The following is a 22,218-nucleotide window of genomic DNA, read 5'->3' as shown; positions in this document are numbered from 1 at the left end:
AACAGATTGCAGGAGAGAGTGATGTGAGAAAAAGTTATTTTTGGGTAAGTTGGCTTATGCCAGGTTGGGTTTGTGTTTCACTGGATTGGGTAGAAATGACACTTCTTGGTCCCTAAATCAGAGTCAAGCACAAGGGGCTGCAGAAGGCTCTTAATTTCATGTGATTCTGATAAGATTTAAAATCATGTTTGGGAGCAAATTGTTCACGAAATTTGAGACAAACATGGAATGTTGTCCCAATCGTGCAAGTGTTCCCCACATAGTGCCCCTGTGGAACTCTTCATTTGCATGAGGGCAAACTTGCAAGTAAATAAAATTAATGTCCTTCTTGAGAAGTCAACTGAAAGAAATTTTTAAAAAAGGTAAAAGGATGAGACTGGACAGAAGCTAGTGTTGTCCTCTTTTTTCATCATTAAGTTATCCAAAGTTAAGACATGTAACTAAAACTGTTTAAATTTGGGGATAGTAAAGAAAAAGCAATATCAATCAGGTTGGTGGGAAATGTAAAGCTAACCCCAAATGCATAAAGCTGTGATGTCTCAGATTGTGTTCCCACTTGTATTTAGTCAAGGATGTTGTGCTGATCCTGTCAGAGGACATTTCCATTGTCTTTGAGTTCTGCTGAACTTCCATTATGTAAGTTCAGCAGAAATCTGGGTCTGGTTTTCACTCTCAGTGATTTTGATTTTGAACAGATATTTGGCATCCTCAAAGCTCCTTTTAAGGACAAAGGTGAAGGATCAATGCTGAGACTTGAAGACCTGGGCGACCAGAGATATGCTCCCTACAAATACATGTTAAGATTATGTTACAGAGTTCTAAGACACTCCCAACAGGACTATAGGAAGAACCAGGTCAGTGGTATTAAAGATAATTTTCCTCCTGATTTCTATAATTATATGTCCTGGGTTTGACATGGTGCTCTACCCTTACAAGTGGGATTCTGTGGTAATGGGGAAAGGCCTTTTTTTTGTGTGTGTATAGCTTAGTAGTGTCTGAATTGAAAGTTCAACAATGAATATCACAAGTTCACTTTGTACTTTTGCAGACTGAGACTGGGGCTCACTGCTTCATTCATGAGCTTTCTGTTATTAAAAATATGTTCTTGGAGCCTGGATTGCAAAGTGGGAAATCTGCAAAGCTGTCTGTTTCTCTTGTTTAAATATTTATAGAGGGATGGCAGTGAGTCAGAGCAGAGGTTGTTATATCAGGTAGCCTGATTTCCCACTGCTGGAGACTCCCTGTGAGCAGGAGGTATTTCAGAACATGGACTAAAGGGACTGGAGATAAAAGCCTGAACTGCTGTGTGGCTTCTTTGTTTTCTTTCCAGTGTTTTACAGAAATATTTCTGTCTTGAAGGGAGAGAAAAGGAGGAGGGAAGACTCAGGAAAAAAGCTTCTTAAACGCTATAAAAACCTTTCAGTTTTCCCTTTTAAAAAAAAAAAAAAAAAAGAGGTTGCCATTTCTTGAATTTTATATATATTTTCATGGATTCATTCCTTTGGTTTATGAAAGAATAAGAAGAGTTAGTCATCCCTAATATGGAATCTTTTTCTCAGGGTACATATTTGAGGTATTCAGAAGTTCTTTTGTTCAGGCCAGTTCAGAGAGGAAAGTTTTGAGTGTTATTTTGATTGCTAACTAAGCTGGATGCCCCTTGTTTGTAAAAGAGAAAGCACTGCTGCTCAGCAGGTCATCATGGGAATTCTTCCTTTTTTCAGGAGTATATTGCTAAGAACTTCTGCGTCATGCAGTCCCAGATTGGTTATGATATTCTGGCAGAAGACACCATCACAGCTTTGTTGCACAACAACAGAAAACTGCTAGAGAAACACATCACGGCTAAAGAAATAGAGACATTTGTGAATTTACTCAGGAGAAATCGAGAGCCAAGGTTTGAAGTGGTCCATGTAGCATTTTTGCAGTAGCTGTGAATTGCATGCTATTCATTGCTTTGATGTCTCTTTCTCCCTGTTTTCACCTGGCAAACGAAAACCCCACCTGTACAGGAAATATTAGAACTACCTATAATTCTTGGAATTTAACCATATCCACATTTTAAAACTAGAGGTTACTGAAAAGAGGGCTTATACTTTACAGGACAACCTTGAAAATTTGGTCTCAGTTCTGACTGGGGCAAAGAAAAATTAAGTAAAAGTTTAATTTCTCCCTGCTCTACAGCTCCTCTGTGAAACCGCCACTTGTGCTGGTTCCCCTGCTAATAATCCTGGTGTAAGTTATACACACATGTCAATTTTTCTAAGCTTTTATTAATATCAGTTTTCCTGCAGGTTCTGATTCCAGGTCAGACCTGAAAAGGGCCTAGGACAGTGAAGATCCCATAAACTTGTGTCCTAGACCAGATTTTGTTCCAAATTAAAATTTCTGGCCTTGAACTTCATTCAGCTGATATTTTTTTTTTTTAATAAGCTTCAGGTCAGAATATAGAAGAATTGGATTTCCTTATTTTTAAATGGAAAAATCTCTTGATGATTGGATTTTCAGTTGTAAAATGAGCAAAGTAATACAAGTATAAGAAATGAATGTACTGAAGGCCAAATATTGTTCTCTGTAATTGTGAATACCATTTTCTAGGTAGCCTTTAAGGATATTGCTCAAGGCCTTGGTGCTTCACTGCCTCAATTATTTTCTATATGCCTCTTTGGCCTCACTCTGTAATCTCATTGCCTCTCCCCTGCTCAGCTGTGTTTGGTTTGGTCAAAATGAAGAGGAAATCACAGGATCAGCTCTGTCTCTGAAGGGTCTGTGTTTATTGAAAATCTCATATTGCATTTTCTTTTGGTGGAGGATGTGATGGAATTTGTGCCATAACCACATCATGCAACTGCTGTGTATCCACTTCTTTGAGGAGTTCAGGAGCAATAAATGTTTCAAAATTGCTCCTTGCCAGAATGGTATAATCTGAACAGTAAAGACTTGATCTTGATACTGATTTTCATGGAGAGTCTTGTAGATTTTTGCAGCACTGTTGAGGTGAGTGAAAATTGTGGCATTCTGCTCTAAAACACATGAGCTACAAAATAAAAAATCTTCCTGAGTTTTGGCTCCAACCAGGTGACTTCCCCATGTAATTCCATGTAATTATGTGCTGTTTGCTTAATTTTATCTTTGTGATTGCTATGCACTTTTAACTACTAGTTGCCACAAAGCTTCGTTTCAGTTATGTGGGTGGATTTTTTCCTAAGTCTACCCTAAAAATGCTGTCTGTACTCACCCACTACAGTTCCCAGACTTTAGTGGGGATTGTGGTCTGTGCTTAGAGGTTCAAACTGTTGGATCCTTGGAGGGCTGATAGGAGATGGTCAGAGTTTGTACCTAAATTTCTAAGGAAGTGGAATACATGATCTGTGTGTGCCTGTTCACTTTTGCTCCCCTACCAGTTCTTGAGCACCTTGCTCAGTTTTAGCCTCATTTGCTAGAAGAGTGGTGGGATCAGAGATACTTAATTCCTATAATGGAAAGTGGAAACTACATCGAAGGAAGAGGCCCTTTTTATACTGCAGTGTGTCAAAGGCTGAAAAATGGATTACTGTTTCTGCACACACAGGAATCCCTGAAAAGAGACAAACCCATGTACCTAATGAATGTCCCAGCTGTGAGGAAAGCCTCAGCCTGAACCTTGTTAAACATCAGAAGACCTAAATTTGAGAGATAAATTAATAGGGAGATGATTTCCCTGCAAAGCTTTGTTCTTTCTGCTTTACATGGAATGACCTCTTGGAATGCAGAGCCCTATCTGCAGGTCCTGACAGATCTGCACTCTTCTCTGGTAGCTCATCATTCCCTGGCAGTGTTCAAGGGCAGGTTGGATGGGGCTTGGAGTAACCTGATCTAGTGGAAGGTGTTGTGAGTTGCAAGAGTATGAACTGGCAGAGATCATGATATTTATCAGAGACCTTGATAAATATCATGATACAGAGTCCCTGTAGTCGACCCATCCTCTAGTGCTGAGTGCAAGAGAGTTCTACTGCAGTTCCCCAGTAGTAAGTAGCTTAAGTCTCATGTTCTGCTGCATCTGTGGTTTTTTGATTGCAGATTCTTGGATTATCTGTCAGACCTGTGTGTATCTAACACCACAGCAATACCAGTAACTCAGGAACTCATCTGCAAGTTTATGCTGAGCCCAGGGAATGCTGATATTCTCATCCAGACCAAGTGAGTATCTGTTATCAGAACATGCCACCTTTTTGTTGTCTGCTCTCTTAAATTCCCCGCACTTTGCTCGTGGCTTCATTGTGAATGGTTTGTGTTTGCAGGCTGGTTTCAACCCAAATGGACAATCCCCTGGAATGCCCAGTCATCTCAGATGACATTGATGAAGAGGAAGTGTGGCTTTACTGGATCGACAGCAACAAGGAGCCTCACGGCAAAGCCATCAGGCATCTGGCTCAGGAGGCAAAGGAGGGCACAAAAGCTGATTTAGAAGTTCTTACCTACTACAGGTAAAACTGCTTGTTCGAAGGGAAGAAAATGTAAACTCTCTGAAGAGCCCCAGTGCTGTTCTTATCCAGTTCATTTGGCAATATCAAAAAAGGAAACCAGAATCATGAAAGAAAAAACTATGAAATCAGTTTCATGCCAGAAACTGAGACTAAGAGTTCATTTCAAGTTTTACTTGTGGGAGTTATCACAGTCTCTGCTGCCTACTCCAGGCCAATCTTGAGTTTCCTTTGCTCATCACATCTCTTTGTGTGTCTTTTATTTTGCCTCTAACCTTTTATTTATTGAGCTTTAATTTTAGGTTGTGGTGCCCTGGAAACAAGGCATGATCTGAGAAGCGAGTGTCCTGAGTGTCTTGAGGATTAGAAAAGAAATGGGATCGTGGAATAATGTTTTACAAAATTGAAGCAACAATTGAACAAATAATTTTAATGTCAAGTTGCTCCCTTACTTAACAAAATCACTCTTGTTATTTTTAGGATTTATATCAGAAATGCTCACAACAGGCTTGTAACATGAGATTCTGAGGTGTGTTCTTTCATTTCCAGCCCATTTCGTTGAATACCACGTTATTACCTTTTTTTTTTTTTAAGGTACCAACTGAACCTCTTTGCAAGAATGTGCCTGGACCGCCAGTATCTTGCCATCAACCAGATTTCTGCTCAGCTGTCAGTAGACTTGATCCTCAGGTGTATGTCTGATGAGAGCCTCCCCTATGACCTGCGGGCTTCCTTTTGCCGCCTGATGCTGCACATGCATGTGGACAGAGATCCCCAGGAGTCTGTGGTGCCTGTCAAGTACGCCAGATTGTGGACTGAAATTCCTACCAAGATCACCATTCATGAGTGAGTTGAAAGTGCTTCAAACTAAAGTACCAAAGCTCTTTGTAGGGTTAGTCTAAGAGCAAAATGGTTGTAGATGTCCAGTGTCCACAATACATGTGTGTGAAAAGCCATTTTGTTGCAGAGCACGGAACTATTAATTATTGTTACTCTTGGAAACTTCAGTGGGCAGCTTTCAATCATTAAATATTTAAATTTTATTTTTCACTATGTTCTTTTACTGGACAAGCTGGGGAAGATGGAATGGCCTTTCCTCAGACCAGCTGCACTCCAGGTAAACCTGTTGTGTCTCACATGACACATGGTTTGCTAGGCTGGAACTCGGTTTTATACCCCAAGTTCAACAGAAAGCCACAGCTGGGAACCCAGAATTAAGACACAGCCTCTGTCCACAAACAGAGGCTGTGGCCTTCACTTAGTAAAGTAATTAAGCATGTGTTAAATTTAATTTTAGAGAAAGGACCATTGATTTCAGTGGAAACCCTGTCTGGCTCCACTGATTTTATGGAGCAGCAGCACTGGGATGCTCCCAGCCAGGGAAAATCTGGCTGGAGAGACAGAGAAAGAAGCACAGCAGTGCAGCAGGCAGTGTTGTTTCTGTTAATGACCTTGTTGAATTGCCACAGCAAGATTTAAGAGTTCTATCTGCCACAAGAGTGGTATTATCCTGTCTGTGTTCTTCCCATTCCTGGTACTGTTGAAGGGAAGGTTTGGGCATCCACTTTCCATATCTCCAGAGAGCTGAACTAAGTAATCTCAGAGGGTCATGACTGGTTTGTTTTTTCTTTAGTGACAGCTGATCCTGGTATTAGAGATAATTAATTTTCCTTCTTTCTGTGCCTTGTATTGTAGGTATGATTCCTTCACTGACTCTTCAAGGAATGAAATGAAGACAAAGTTTGCACTAACAATGGAATTTGTAGAAGAGTACTTGAAAGAAGTTGTGAATCAGCCCTTTCCCTTTGGAGACAAAGAGAAAAACAAACTTACATTTGAGGTACTTCTCAGCTATCTGCATCCTACTTACAGTATTCCTCATTTCAGATAGGATGACATTGCTTCTTTCAAAATAAAGCCAGTTGCAGAATAAATATTGGTGTAAAATAGCCTAAAGAAGCCCCTGTTCCTAATTCCATTGTTCTTGGTGCTGACTGCAGAAAATAATATTCTTGTCTGCTGTGTTTTTCCAACCTTTCCTTCCTTCCCTGGGGAGGTTGCATTTCAGTGGAGGGAGAGGGGATTTCTAGGGAGTGAATGGTGAATATTCCTGTTTTTTCTAAATTAGTGAAACAATTTGTAAGGATTCTTCAGTATAAGTAGGTGCTGTTTTCTGTATAGGGTATTACACTCAATGAAACACTCTGGATAACCTAATCCTGTGGTTTAAACATTGTTTGAAATTCTTGACAGAAACTTTAGATAGGCCTAGATTTTCTAGGTTCACATAGCAAAAAATTAAGGGGAAATGCTTACAGCATTTATAGTTCTTCCTCCAGCCTACTTCTCTTTGTTGCTTTTGCCTCTGGTCACCTGAAATCACCTCTGTGCAAACCTATCATCTTACTCTTCTGCTGACTTCCATCTTCCCCAAAGCGGCTGCCTTTTTAAATAATTTCCCAGAGTCTTTCTTCTTCATCTTATATATTTTCACAGATGCAATTTTATCCTCTCAAGCCTTCCTAAATCTCACTTTGGTTTTGCTGTCTGCTGTAACCTGACTGATCAATTGCTTTGTCTAATCCTGACAAACATTTAATGTCACTGGCCTTAGTCCAAAAATCAGTGGCAAGACTCGTGCTAGTTTGAATGCACTCAAGATCTGAATTTCTGTGGAAGCTGCTGTCACTCGTGCGCCGGGGTCGGGGCAGGAATGGGCGAGAGCAGGATCGCAGCAAAGGCAAAGAAGGCTTTATTCCACAGAACCGCGCGGTTTTTATAGAGTGGTACGATAGGTTCTGTTCTATTGGCTGGCTAACAGAAACATCTTTCTCACGCACTGTCCTTGAGAGGAACAGAAAAATAAAGTAGAAAAACAGCACCTGCAAATTGTTTATAGTCAACAAGTTTTCACATCTTTTCAGCTTCCTAGAACTTCTCACAAGCCGCTGTGAGAAACACTTGCCATTTCTCTCTCTCTGTCCCATGGCATCCACAAGCTGCTGTGTGAAATGCAATTGAAAACCACAAAGGCTGTCAGTACTTCCTTCATTTTTATTTTCTTTTTCTCCTAGGTGGTACATCTGGCTCGAAACCTCATATACTTTGGCTTTTATAGTTTTAGTGAGCTTCTCAGGCTGACCCGGACGCTGCTGGCAATTCTGGATATTGTTCAAGTTCCCATCTCATCATACTTCGAAAGGCTGAGCAAGTTTCAGGATGGAGGTGAGATGAGCAGCACAGACTGTTATTCCAGTGGGTAATTAGCTTTTTAAGTTAGAAATAATTTATGGAAAATCTCATTACTCTTTCAAGGTTCTGTATTCCCACATCAGACCACCTACAGAAATGCATTGCAGGGGGCATTAAGATGATCAGCTAAAAATTAACTTTTTTGAACAGAGCTGCATCCTTCATGACTTTTGGGTACTGCATTGGTGTTGCTGCTCCTTTGCTTATCTGGAACTTTCAGATTTGGTTTTAAATCTCAATGCCCCTTGCTCTGAACATCCCAAGGGAGTTCAAGCAGCATTTGCCTGGGTACAGGGATTATGGTGGCTCATCTGTGGCACAGCTGATTGTTAATCTTCTTAGCACTTCACTAAAAGGGAGAATGAGATGTTCTGATCCCACAATGGCAGAAGTACCCAAAAGAAGTCCAGAGAAGGCCATCCTCTGCCTGTGTTTGTCAGCTTAGAATATGCTTTTTTGAACCCAGACCACAAAGACTCTCTGACAACCCTAGGACTATTCTGTATGTCCCACTGCCTTTGCTACCATGGTTTAAAACTGGGTTGAAGAATGAGCATGCCAGGAAGGTGCTGAAATGTAGCATTTAGTTTTCCTGTGTGAGTGGAAAAGAGGTGTGACAGTGGTGTGGGCTGAGGGTCCAGAAGACTGACTGATGGCAAATTCTGCTTTAATATGTAGCTGGTGTTGCCAGCCAGCTGGCTCACAGCACCAAAATGGATGAGCTGTCTTGTTGGAAACAATTATTTTGTGTTTTCTCTGGGAGGCCTTTTCCCAGCCTTGAGTTTTTCTAATCATCATTTTGCTCAGTCACTCCCACAGATGCCCTGCAGGAGTGTGCTGTTCTTCACAACTCTTTTCTTCTTTGAGGTTCACACACTCTGGAGAGGTGTAGACTGTCATTGTCATCTCTGAACCAAGAAGTCATATGCTTGGTTCTCTTGATCTTCTCTCCATCACTGCCAGCAGACTTTAGTGACACCCTCTGGAAGTCTTTCCTGCAATGCAGTGCACACCAAGTCATGCTGTAGCTGGCTGCAGTCCCTCCTCAGCCCTAGAGAAAAGACTGTATGCCCAGACACTTGGAATTATGTTTTCCTTTTTTTGTCCCTGAAAGACTGCATTGCAGAGTCTCTTCTTAAATGGCTCTGGACACAGTTTGACTCCAGACACGATCTTGGCATATTTGCAACATGGGACATGCAGATGTGGTTCTTCTGCTTAGTTCTCACTCTGCCCAAGCCTTTAATCCTGATTATACATCTTGTTTAGTGTTTTTTTACTCACATTTATTACTCATAAAATCATGTTTTGTCCTGAAGTCCTTTTATTTCTGCAGAAGGGTTTCCTTTCAAGCTATGTAAGAGAGGAAGGAAACACCCATTAAGTGCAAACAGACCTGCTCTCAGTTATATGAATTTCCTTGGCAATTCCATGCAAATCAATGAATTTGCTTTGAAATAAATGAGTGAAGGAATGTTGCAAATGGAAGCTCAGTAGCCTTTTTAGTAGTACTCAACCACGTACTGGAGCCTTCTTGGAAACTTTTTGTCAGGAACGTGGTTTTGTCTCATGTTCTTTCAGCAAAAGAGCAAAGAACAAAGGTGTGATTTTTTTTTATTACCTTCAGCCTTTGTGCAGATTATTGAAATTTCTTTCCTGCTATAGCTGTCTCGGTTGATGTTTACCTTTCAAACTGTCCTGGGCTGACTATATGATGCTTTTATCCCCAGTCGTCTCGATCTGTTATGCTGAATGATAAGTTTTGCACCTTTAAGACTTGTTGCAGAGAGTGAAGGGGGGAGAGAAGAAGTGCACAGTTTTTTTTTTCCAGATACTCCTCTCACTCCTCCACATTCCTGCTCCTGGACCGTGTTGTCTACAGATGGACAGACTGTGGGACAGAGCTCTTTTTTGTCTTTAGTTAGTTTAGCTAGCTGAGGCAAAGAAGTTTCCTGGACTGTGGTTTTTTCCCTTTTCTTTGGACCTGTTTAAACCTGCTCTGGACTGAACACCCAGCAGAGCACTGGCAGCTGCACCTGTGGCCCGCCGGGCCTGGCCTGCGACATTTCCAGCACTGGACTGATCAGAGACTGAGTGAGCTGAGCTGCAACCCGGGGAGGGACTTTCTCAGTCTGTCATCTCTTTTGGAGCAGCAAGGGGTTTTATTTTTTAATATTGTTTAGGTTTTATTGTTTAATAAACAGTTTTTTTCCACTTTTCTCCAAGGAGGTATTTTCTCCCAGACCGGTTGGGGGGAGGGACTGATTGAATTTGCTTTCCTACTGGAGCCCCTTTGGGGATTCTCTCCCAAATTTGCTCTAAACCAGGACACAAACACTGACCAGTTCAGGTCAGGATGTGACAATCCATGGATGTTCTCTTGTTAATTACCTGTGGGTTGGTTTGGTTTGTTTGGTGGGGGTTTTTCCCCTTTTTCTACTAACTCTATGTCTAGAAAGCTTTGGAGAGGGTTTTTTGCTGGTGCAGACTGTTGTCAGTCCTGTCTGCAATCTTACAGGAGCCTGGAGATATTGGCTGTGCTGTCAAGACTTAAAAACAGGCATTGAAACTTTGCTGTGGTGAGACAATGTGTTTTTATGTAGAAATAGCTGTAAGACTTTCTGGAGAGGCCTTCTACAGTCTTTGTAAAAGAAAAGGATGCCTTTGGGTGGTCAGATCTTTTCTTCAACCTCCCTTTTCTTTTCTGATTGAGAAATTATGAACTACATAAAGTGTGCATTCACTTTGCACTTGAGACAGCATGATCCTGAATATTTAACTGCTGTGTCCAAGCAGCCTTTCCTCCTGCTTTCCCTGGAGGTACAAACTTACCTACCCATGAGCTATAAAGATGCATGTTTTACAAGGATGAAGTTGAAGCAGTTTAATAACTCCTTTTCACTATCTTTGAGCACCCAGCTCATAGAGCTTCATGTTCAAAGCACATATTTCATGTCTGAAAATCACAACTAGAGCAAAACAAAGGAATGCTTTTCATTAGGGAGAACCACTCAAGAATCAACCATCGCTTCAGTTGCACATTGCACCACTGAGGGGTGGTGCTGGGCTGGAACTTCTGGGCCTCTGCTTGTGTTGGACTGCAGATGGTCCCAAGGGTGAGTCCAGAAGCAAAGGTGTTCTCTGGGTCCTGTGGAGTCTGGATCTGTCTTGTCCAGGATGCACTAGGGATCCTGAGGAATGAACAGGCAAGTACAGAAACTGGACTTAGGAATTTTTTCTAGATCTCCTCTCACTCTGAGAGTAAGGACTGTTCACCATGCAAAGCTGTAGGTATACATTGGGTTTCCATTTTATAGTAATGATGAGATTGTACATGCAAGGGTTCCCTTCCCTTTTTACACAGATATTCTCTCTTATAAAACTGTGTTGCTCAGAACATGTTTGTTGTTTTATTAGTTACCTGTCCTGGCTTTTTATTCTCTCTTTTAATTTACGATACTGGTTTCTTAGGTTATTAAAAAGGGTGAAAGTAGGAATTACCTCAGTCAGTTTTTTTAGATTTTGGAAAATGTGATGGCAGTTTCTAAAATCAGAATGGTCTGTTGATTTTTTCCAGCAAGTGTTTTCTTATTCATAACTTCCATAAAACACAGACAGATGGATTGTTCCCTGCCCTTTGTCAGGGTGATGGGACCTCTCTCTCCAGTCAGAGAGGTGTGAAGGTGAGTTCTTGCCTTTAGAGGAGGTCAGATTCCATTCTCTCACATCTCTTCAGACTGCAGCATCCTCTCTGGCAGGTCCAATGCTTATAGCAGTCATACCAAACCTTTGCAGAATATTGCAGGTAGGTGTCCCTCCAACACATTATTACTCTAGGGATGTGCAGGTTAACCTAGCTCCTTTCTGAAGAAAAAATAGCTTCCCTGAGTTGCAAAAATCATTACATTGATGTTCTTTAAACAAACAAACAAAAAGATATGATTGTTTCTGTTGTGATTTTTGTGTCTATATTGTCAATGTATGGAAGTTTAAATTTTGGAGTTTATAGAAGTTGTGGGGCTTTGTTTGGGTTTTTTATGTTTGTTTATTGGTTGAATGGTTTTTTTTAAAGCTTCCAGTCAGGGATCACAAATGTCTAGGCATAAGCTTTAATTCAGTAAGAACATGTATTTCATTCCTTGAGCTTAGGGCTTTGAAGTGTAGCTCATAACTCCAGTTTTGACAAACACTGAAAGCCAGTCATGATGCCTGAGACTGACAGTTTATTGGTATAAACAAATATGTTTAAGTTTTATCAAGCATTAGGGGCATGATCCTGTAAATCTTTTGTAGAAAAAGTGCTACTGAATACCAGCTTAGGTTCTGTATATTTTAATTTTCATCACTATCTAAGTATAAATTTGCATAGATTGATAGTGAATCTATATTTAACAACAAGATTTTGTCAATAGTTATGCCAATTCAGAATCATAGTTATTTTCAGGTTCTAAGAAAAATGACTTGAAAAGGGGTTTGCCCAAATGGATAAGTCATGTAATTTCTATTCTATAGCTGTAGTAGATTGAAGGTGGCATCTCTGTAGAAGTTGAAAATTTTTGTCAGGATGTATGTATTTTACATGATAGGTTTTTTATTTTAGTTTTCTTAAAATGTATTGATTTCTATGGGAAATCAGTGCTGAAAATCTGGGACAGGTAGGTTATGCTGTCTTTCCATTTATTTTTTCCAGGTCAGTAGCAACAAAAGTCTCCAACATCTGATTCTAGTAATGTGAAGTTGTTGGGAAGTGGTGAGCTGGATTCCTGACTGGTTTGACCAGTCCACATTGTGAAAACTGTAGTCAGGATTTTGGGAAATATATTGATGATGGGTGGGAGAATGTGGTGAGTCTTGGCTGTGGAAGGCTTTCCTGGAGGCTTTGCCTCAGAACTGAAAGAACCAAATTTTCAACCAGCAGACTTGAGTCTTCTTCCCTGTTTAATATTTATTTCTTAAGTACACCCACTTACTTCAGTAAAACTACTTGTTAAGTGAGGAATTATATATGACAAGTGTTGAACTGTTGAGGCAAATCTGTAAAATGGAATGTATTTTTAGGCTTAGTGGAAGTTACATGAAGACTTAATTAACCTTTTACATTAAGAAGTCCTTTTCCCTACTTTGCTTAAAATTGGAGCCACCTTGGTGGCTGAGGTAGTCCTTGATGTTTGCTTGGGTTTCTCTGTATTGGTTTGGCAAAGATTCTAAAATCACAGAATCATAGCATGGCTTGAGTTGGAAGGGACCTTGACTTATCTCATTCAAACTCCCTGCCATGGACAGGGACACCTTCCACTATCCCAGCTTGCTCAGAGTCCCATCCAACCTGGCCTTGGACACTGGCAGGGATGGGGCAGCCACAGCTTCTCTGGGCGACCTGTGCCAGGGCCTCACCACCCTCACAGGGAACAATTTCTTCTGGATATCCAACCTAAACCTACTCTTGCCAGTGTGAAGCCATTCTCCCTTGTCCTGCTGATCCTTACATTATTGTAAATGTTTGTTACTTCTTTCAAAATACTTAATTTTAATGCCACTGTCAGTTACTTGAACCAGAATTAAATTTAATGTACATGTAGTTTCATGGGTGACCTTATTTGATGAAGACAGATTGAAGTAAGCTGGCTAAGAAACATTTATGAGACAAGATCCTGTAAAAAGTAAGGATGTATATTTTTGGAAATGCTTCTTATCTAGATTGCACCCTAAAAATGAACTGACTTGAAAATCTTGCAGCCATCTTCTTTTTTTGTTTTAGTCAGTGTGTCTTAACTTTGAATTATTTTTGTGCATATTTGAAGCTGTTTTCTGTTTCTTTTTTTTCCCCTTTTAGATTAAAAAAACATATATGGGGTGTACAAAATATACTACCTCTATCCTAAAGAGATATCTTTTTTTTTAAGGAGAAAATGAGGATTTCATTTAGTACTGCTGTCATTTTGGCACCTTTCAAGAACATTATAATCTCTTGCAGTTTTAATTAAAAGGTAAAGTCATTGCTTTCCTAGTAAGTGCACCCTGCTGTATCATTCCAGAGTAAGGAGCCAATCTGTCTTGTCCAATACTGCTAATTTATTCTCTGTGAATTAAAATGCACATCTTTCTCTAGGTGCTATTTGCTCTTCCAAATAGCTGATTTTAGTCAAACCATGCACCTACAGCATATGTCAGGTCTGAAAGAGGAAGCAACATGGTAGTAGCAGCAGGTAAGCCACACATTTGCCATGCAGCTCAGTGCTGTTTAGTTACTGTTGTTTGGGAATGAGAATAATGACATGCCAGGAAATACATCCCTGAATTTGAGCTGCATATGTCTTGGGATGCAGTTCACAGTCCTGGGCACCAGCTGAAAAAGCCCTCAGTGGTACAAATCTGGGTTATCTGCAGAGTTATCTGTCCCTCAGGAGCTCTACAATTTTTCTGAGCCAGTGTCCACTGATATCAGTGGGAGTCTTTTGGTTTACTTTGCTCAGTCTTTTTGAAAAATAAATTTTAAAAACTGCCTGTAATAAGCTTAAATTGCTCCCACCTCTGTGATTCTCACGTTAAATGTGTTGCCCACAACTGCCTAAGGAAGACGCCTCTTTTTACTTGTTCAAACTGTTGGTCAGATATCCCAGCTGCTTCATGTTGTGCCTGGATCTGTATCTTGGTGGTGTGTTCCTCCTGCAGCTGGAAGGGACACAAGATTCCATCCTGCCAGGGAGCAGGATGGGGGGGCCTCGCCTTCTCCTCTTCAGCGCTGGTGAGGTCTGCTGCCTCTCTCTGCAGAGGAATGCTTATGATTCTGTGTGTCAGGGGACTCTTGTCCAGACTTCTGTTGCTGTTACACAGCCCAGGAGCCTCCTCAGCTCCAGCTCCGGTTAGGTCACGTTTTCTTCCAGCCCTTTTGGCTGCAAGTAGAGGTACACAGTGTCTGGAAGCACCAGTGAGGCCATTGAGGGTTGACAACAAGGCTGCACCTGCCTTTTCTGTAGTCCCTATGGGTTCTCCGTCTCCAAGGACCAGTTTTCGTCCAAGACTATTCAAAATTACTCTACTGTTTCTCAGCCCTGCATCTGCATCTGTTACCTGCACTTTTGTCTAGTTAACAATTTGCAGTATCTTCTTTGAGGCATACTTTGATTAGCAGGGCTAATGAGGCAGTGGCTGCCTGGCAGGCTGGAGCAATAATTTATACCAGCAGTTTACAAGAAAAGAAAGGTTCTAAGAGGAAAAATGAGAGTTAACTGTGTTAGTCACAGATAGCTACAGAGAAGAAACTGCTGTTCAGTGCAGAGAATTGCCAGACCAAAGGGGAGGTCAGACTGAGAGCTTAATTCTGTGGCATGAACCATTTCTCTTTCCTCCTTACTCTTTCCCTCATTATAAGACCCGTGCATTAATGGGATTCCAGAGACCATTGCTCTTCTAGGAATCAATATCTGTCTTACAGATGTAACTCAGCTAGGAGGCTTGATTCCCATGGTGCTTTTTACCCTCAAGGCCAGCATGCTGATGTACGTATTTTTTTCCTTGGACTAATGTCCGTGGCATGAAAGCCATGCTTGACACAGCTCAGTGGTTTTGGGGGTAGGAAAAAAGCCCAGAACCTGCAGAATGTCAGGAGAAGGTGAAGTTTGATGGAGTTTCACCATGGCTGGGCAGCTGAGAGTTTGTATATAAAAAAGGAAGGTTTATGGCTATGTTGTGGTGGAGGCTGGAGTGGCCAGATTCACTCAGGGGCTGGGGAGCAAATGTACATCCATGGCACAAGGTAAGTTTTTTCCTTTGTTTTGCCTCATTACTTGTGAGGACTATAAAATATGGAAGTGATACCTCGCCATGTGTCCTTAATGCCAGGCATTAGGTTTTCTGTAAGCCTTACCTGAGGTCAGCTAGTTATAGAGCAATGAAAAATGGTTTAATGAAGACATAAAGTGTGATTCTTGGCCTGTTTATGGTAGGTTCTGAAGTCTTTATGAACAAATTCTGTAGAAAACCTGTAAAAATTAATACCTCTTTCACAAGCAGAGCTGTAAGGCTTTAATGCTTCTGGCAAATAATATACAGCTCTAAAGAGTTTGAAATAAAATGTGTTCCTTTAGGTAGTGAAGTGTTGTTATTATATGTTCTTAAAATGGCTGTAACTTTTCATGCAGAAAAATTAAATTGCATGAAGGAATGCAGCCAAATCAGCAAAGAAATGTAGAGCTAAAGCTGCCATTGGATTCTCAATCTTGCCCTTGGTATTTAGACATTGCTGCACACGTGGTTCCCTGATGGAGGATCCCCGAGGACTGGACGTGTTATCTACCTTAAGATGGCACGAAAGCTTTCTTTGGGAAGCTTTTGGTGGAGCAATAGTGTAAATATCACTGAAATCCCCAAAGCCAAGGATATTTGGAGTTTTGGCTGTTGTGAATACTGTCTCAAAACCTGGTTGAATGCACCTGCACTGCTACATGGGTTGAGATAAGGTCCTGTGTGCTGGTTTTGACTGAAGTGTCAGTGTCCTAATCAAAAGCATGCTTAGGTTTGATGACATCAGAGAGTTGTTGCTATCACTTAATAACTGCATAGACCATGTGAGAATTGTCATATTTTTGTAAAGCCCTTTATTGCTTCGTCCTCCCTCCTCTTTTTTCTGTAAGCAAGATTGAATAATATGTTTGATTTTTATGGACAGGTTAATGAAGGTTGCTGGGGTAGTGGATGCATATACATTTGTCTTTTCTAGTCATTAACAGATCTCTTGAAGATCTGATCAGACCTTTCAGTACCTAAAGGGAACCTACAAGAAAGATGGAGAGAGACTATTTACTCCAAGGGCATGAAGAGACAGGACAAGGACAATGGCTTCACACTGACAGAGAGGAGGTTGAGATGGGATATGAGGAAGAATTGTTCCCTGTGAGAGTGGTGAGGCCCTGGCACAGGTTGCCCAGAGAAGCCGTGGCTGCCTCATCCCTGGAATTTTCCAAGGCAAAGCTGGATGGGGCTCTGAGAAGCCTGGTGGCAGGTGTCCCTGCCCATGGCAAAGGGGTTGGAACTGGATGGTCTTTAAGGTCCCTTCCAACCCAAACCAGTCTGTGATTTCATGTGGCAGCTCCCTTTTAGGTACTTAGTTTCCAGAAGCATTGAGCATCCAACTGGTCCAGTCCCTAATGAAAGCTGCTGGGTGTTAAAATCCTTTTGAAAATATGGGCACTTTTAAAATTTCTGTGTTGGGAGATGAGCACTGTGGGAAACTGTTCAAGCTAGAAATAGCTGAGCAGTTTTCAAAACTGAGCCCTAGGCCATCTTTCATTTTTGTTTCTTCTGAGGAGGACTGAACAGCAATGATAATAAGAGCAGACTCCTTCCCCCCATGGCAACTAGGGACCAGATCAGGTGCCTATAGGTAATTTTTAAATAAACAAGGCTGCACGTTGGTTCCCTGGCATCTTGGAGATTTCTGTGGAGCCGAGGACTCTGGGGACTCAGAGGACTCTGGCTCTAAGGGGATCTGCCAGCCTTTGAGGCTTCCACTGACTGTTCACCCTCAGGTTCTGCACAGTTCTCTGCACTGTGTGTGAAATATCCAAAATTCTGTGGATCCTGGAGAGCAAACTGAGAATGCTCCATAGCAATGGGCTGGGAACAATTGGAAGCAAAGGCACGAATTGCCAGCTGCCTCCAGCAGTTGTTTTTCTTAGTGAATATGGTATTTTGTCACTTATCATCCATACTGTATTGCATAGCAGATTGTTGTTCACTTTTATATTCTGCTTTTAGAATTTTTGCAACCAGTAAATGACTTATCAAGAAAATATGTTTATGTAGAAAATGAAGTGTCAAATTATCCACTGTTTCGATTACTTGGGTGGTTGTTATTTTTTTCCCATAATTGACTCCTCTGAAAAGCCTTTCTTCTCAGAGAGGCCGCTGTGTTGTCAATCGTGCCAAATTGTATGAGATTATGTGCTACAGTTTTGTGACAGAAACTGATACTCATTAGGAAGTTGTGATCACTGTAATAAAAAGTAATGAAAAGGAGATGCACAGTTGTCTATTCAAAACATGACAAGCATTCTCTTCTTTCCTCTTCCTTCAGTGTCTGTCAATCTGCAGCTCCTTTAAATTACCACTTGTGCATAGTACATTCACTCTTCCATCGACTAATCTTGTTAAGACTGTACATTAAATAGGAGACATTTCTAATGGGTCCACTGCTATGGAAGGCTTTTGGCATCTGACTTGTCTTGGCAGAAGGGGGAACAGAGAAGAAGGGAAAAATGGAAAAAGATTCAAGGAGATTTCCTTGTGTTCTTTTCCTCTGTTGGTCAGTCACGGCTCTGAGTGCTTGTGCCGCAGTTTGCTGCTGAGAGAAGTGGTTGGTTGCACACATTAGCACCTCACAACATTGCAAGGACTGTTCTCTCCCTGCCTCGCTTCACAGCCATATATAAATGTTAGTACCTTGACCCCAAAGAAAACAGCCTGAGATGAGGTCAGCAGGTTAAGGGTGGCAGTACCATATGGAGGCACAGCTCAGCTTCTCTTCACTTATCTCTAGCAAAGTGCACATAAGAGTAATCAGGGTTCACATCTACTTGCTCTCTCTCCTGATTTATCTCAGTTAACTAGCTGAGGCAGTAAGTTAATTTTTCCTTGGTCATTGGTATTCAGGAAGCACTTTGGAGATGTGACTAAGATCAGAGCTCCCTTATTTTAGTCATTGTGTGCACATGTACTAAGAACTTAAATCTCTTTTATTGAGCCAATGTATTTTGTCTTGCATTGTTGCAAGCTTAGCTGACAGAGAGCCAGTCCCTTTTTAAGCTGCAGTAACCTTCCTGCATGCCTTACCTCAGGGAAGCACACCCTTCCCTGCTGGGATAACCACCTTCAAGCAAGACTGCTGCTGGCCCCTCGTGCTTGTGACTGACAGATTTAATCCATGCTTAACATGGTCCAGGCTTCCAAGGCTGGACAGGCAACACTGAGTATCACCAGTGATAATTACAGGGGGATCTTTTGGAAGAGAAGCTGCCCCCCACTCCTTATGTACATGGAAGATCTCCCTGGCTTCTTTCACAAAGCAGAGCAGCTCCTCTCAGTTGAGACACATCAGCTGCTTCACTGCCATCCATGAATGTGCTGCTTGACTGCTATCTGCTCCTTGGAGAGGGTTGCATTTCATCAGCACCCTGCAAAACATAGTTGTTGTGATACCTTTCCTGAAAAAAAATGCTGAATTGCTCCAGTTGCTGCAGCATTTTAACTCTGGGAATGTTCTCTTCAACCTGCTCTGAATTAACTGAAAATTATAGTCAGCATCAGGCAGTTGGTTAAAAAGTTTTCCAAGATGACACCTTGTCTCCCTGCTGTTATTGACAGAAATAATGCAGTATTGAATCACTGCCCATTTCAGCTGTAAATACTGAACTGGACTAAGTAGACTTTTCTCTTACTAAAATCCTTTCCTATGCATTAATGAAATGCTGTTTGAAATGGCAGGGATAATAAATACCTCCTTAATCCTCCTTCACTTTCCCACCTCTGTCTTTTGAGATCACTTGCATTAAGGTCAATAATGAAGGAAAGCTGTGGACAGACCGTTTATCCTTGTTACTGATGCTATTTGGAAGCAGCTTCATAGCTGCCTCTCACTGGTTTGTGCCACCTTTGGGCACTGGTGTTCTGTGGCTAAGAGGAAGGGACAGGAATCACCTAATTTATTTTTATTTCCTAGATGTTTTTCCGGGCTCCAGTATCACATTAGCTGAGTGCCTCAGAGTCTTTGCTATTGCAGGCCTCTCACTGTCCTTCCTAGAGGTGGAAAAAGTGACCTACTCATTTATGGAGGTTGTCCTGAAATGCAGAGACAGTGACTAATTCCTTTTTCACTGAAGGAGTTGAATCCCATTCCCTGCCATGCCTGTGCAGCACCCCAGTAACAGCTGAGAAATAAGCAAGATATGGTCTGGGCAAAATCCCAGCTTTCTTTCTCCAAGAACTGAGGTGCACCCAAGATGTTGTCTGATGTCTTGTCCAAAAGACACTAACTTTTTCGTTAGCTTTACACCCAGTAGATTTCAGTCTTGAAGGGTGAGCAGGAACTTTTCAAGATGAAGTGGAATTTTTCTTCCTTATTTTGGACAAACTGCAGTTGTGTCTTGTTTTTGAGAAGAATATCTTCTGGACTTGTCTTAGACCTAAGTGGTTTTGTTATCATTAACCCCATTGACTGAAGTTTGTTTTTAAAGAATTTCTGAGCTTTCCAAATGCCCTCTATTTATATTTCCCTCTGCCCAACTGAGCAAAAGAGATTTTGAGTCAATGTTTTGAGAGATTATAATTTCTTAACTGAGATGTATGCCAGGGGTGTTGCAGGCCATGATGCAGCTGCCCAAGCTACATCATGTCTTGTGGGCTTATGTGTCAGCATTAAGGACAGAATGAAATGAATTTCATTTTTTTCATGGTTTGAAGATGAAGATGATACAAAATGTTGGTTCAACTGAAGGTACTTTAGGGTTGAAGGTCCTTCATGTAGTACTGTAGCTTTGCACAGGTGTAGTGGGTGGTGGTCAATACAAATACTTGTTTAGCACATTGGGAGAAAGGAGTTGGGGAGTGGGAGAGAGATATTCATCCCATGTTATGCCCACACTGTTTTACTTGATTTGAAAGGAAAACACACCATTTTCATTTTATGTCATGGAGACTATTTGTGATGGATTTATTTTCTTTATGCCTGTGTAAGCAGTTAGAACTTTCTGTGCCAACCTAATGTGAGGATCCAGCCTTTATTTTGACTTCTAGGTTTTTTTCCCCTAACAACATGCAAAATCAGAAGTACATTTCCCCTCCCCCCCCACCTCCTTTTGTAGAGACTTGAAGTATTATTTTTAAAAGACTGATTCAGAGTGATTGCGCACCAAACCAGATGCTGAATGGGACCTCAAACCTGACACAAATCTGCCTCATTCACTTTGAAAAAGCACCTTCTTTGTGTTTTTCCCTTTTAAAGTCAGGGCTAAAGGCATTCTCTTTCCATACACATTGTAGTTGTATATGGATTGAAGAAAGAAGGGAGTAATAGGAGGATTTTGCCAACAAAATAAAATCCAGCCTTGACTTTTACAGCAGATTATCTGGGAAGAGGGTTTCTTCAATGCGAGTAAAGCTTGGCTGTGGCATGGTGATTAAAGTGTACTAAAGGACAGACAAGAATTATTCAGGCTTCTCCCAGCAAAGCTACATTTCCTTCAGTCTTTTCTTTGCCTTTAGTGTAACCTAGGTCCTGGCATTCTTCCTGTGAAGAGATGCTGTCATTCCCTTCCTTTCTTCCATTCCTCACTATCTGTGTCTTGCAAGAAAGGAAACTGATTCATGTAGGTAGGTAGCAAAATATTCTCACACTTTCTTGTCCCACCTTTGCAAGGAAGCCACTGATTCACTGAGATGCTTTTCCCATCAAAATTCACTACAAAGACCAGTATAATCTGTGGGAACAGATGGTATTTCTCGGTAGATTTTGCAGTGTACCATTGCAACCTGGATAAAGGTTTTACCACATAAGTATAAAATATTTTTTTCCCTCATGAATAATTGACAAAAGGCACTGTGATTACAGATACCAGCTTGACCTTCAGGACAGCCTTCAAGCCTGGCATTGTCCTGGCACTTTTTTTTTAAAGGGGGATGGTTGGCTGGTTGTGTCAGTTTGGTTTGGGTTGTGCCCTGTCATTTGAACCACACAATGAGATTGATCAGACTGGCACAACCTCATCTCTTTACTCTCCTTCAATATGACATCTAAAACTCTTCCCATGTGTCTCCAAATTGCAGCAATAGATGGTATTAATAAAATACCAATAAAAGTTTTCTAATGATAAGCATAGTCAAGTACTGGAATTGCTTGCCTAGGGATGTTCTATAATACTGGATATGCAACACTCAGTTTGCAAATATTCTTAAAAACAAGTTAAACCTCTTTAAGAAATTGTCTTGGATGTGGATAATGCACCTTCAGGCAAAGGAATGGGTGAGATTTCTTTAGTTCTACTTTTTATCATTTGTTGAGCATGTTTACAGACTCTGGAAATATTTTGGCATGTTTACCATCTGTTGACCTGTAAGAAATGATATCTTGGAAAAATCAGCATAGAAAATTTTTGCCTAATTGGGTAATTTGAATGAGCTCAGGAGCTGAGGGCTTCTTTTTCAAAATGCCATTTGAGACTGGAAAGGGGTTTGACAACATGGATGTAAATGTAATATATAGCATTGTAAACATGCTTTAGTCCTAGGAAATGTGTCTGTTTTTGTTTAATGCACAGGGAACAACGTCATGAGGACCATCCATGGAGTAGGAGAGATGATGACCCAAATGGTGCTGAGCAGAGGGTCTGTGTTTCCCATCAGTACCCCTGACATACAGCCAAGCATTCACCCAAGCAAGCAAGCCAGCACTGCAGACAGTGAAGATGTGATTGTAATGGACACCAAATTGAAAATCATTGAGATTTTGCAGGTA

At 41.1% G+C, this 22,218-nt stretch overlaps 1 protein-coding gene across 5 annotated transcripts in view; it reads left to right on the top strand.

Moving 5' to 3' along the window:
* ITPR2 (inositol 1,4,5-trisphosphate receptor type 2) overlaps positions 1-22,218 on the top strand; it is a 244,723-nt gene that overhangs the window by 70,265 nt on the left and 152,240 nt on the right. For all 5 annotated transcript variants that reach the window (XM_077178364.1, XM_054631153.2, XM_077178365.1 and 2 more), the window contains 8 exons: positions 696-854; positions 1,722-1,894; positions 4,057-4,176; positions 4,278-4,463; positions 5,055-5,306; positions 6,156-6,300; positions 7,535-7,685; positions 22,022-22,215. In XM_077178364.1, the coding sequence (XP_077034479.1) occupies positions 696-854; positions 1,722-1,894; positions 4,057-4,176; positions 4,278-4,463; positions 5,055-5,306; positions 6,156-6,300; positions 7,535-7,685; positions 22,022-22,215 (1,380 nt within the window). The remainder of the gene's footprint in view (positions 1-695; positions 855-1,721; positions 1,895-4,056; positions 4,177-4,277; positions 4,464-5,054; positions 5,307-6,155; positions 6,301-7,534; positions 7,686-22,021; positions 22,216-22,218) is intronic.

The sequence above is a fragment of the Agelaius phoeniceus genome, chromosome 5 (assembly GCF_051311805.1).
Source record: "Agelaius phoeniceus isolate bAgePho1 chromosome 5, bAgePho1.hap1, whole genome shotgun sequence".
Classification (NCBI taxonomy): domain Eukaryota; kingdom Metazoa; phylum Chordata; class Aves; order Passeriformes; family Icteridae; genus Agelaius; species Agelaius phoeniceus.
The sequence above is the reverse complement of the archived record's forward strand: the minus strand, read 5'-3'. Positions and strand labels throughout refer to the sequence as shown.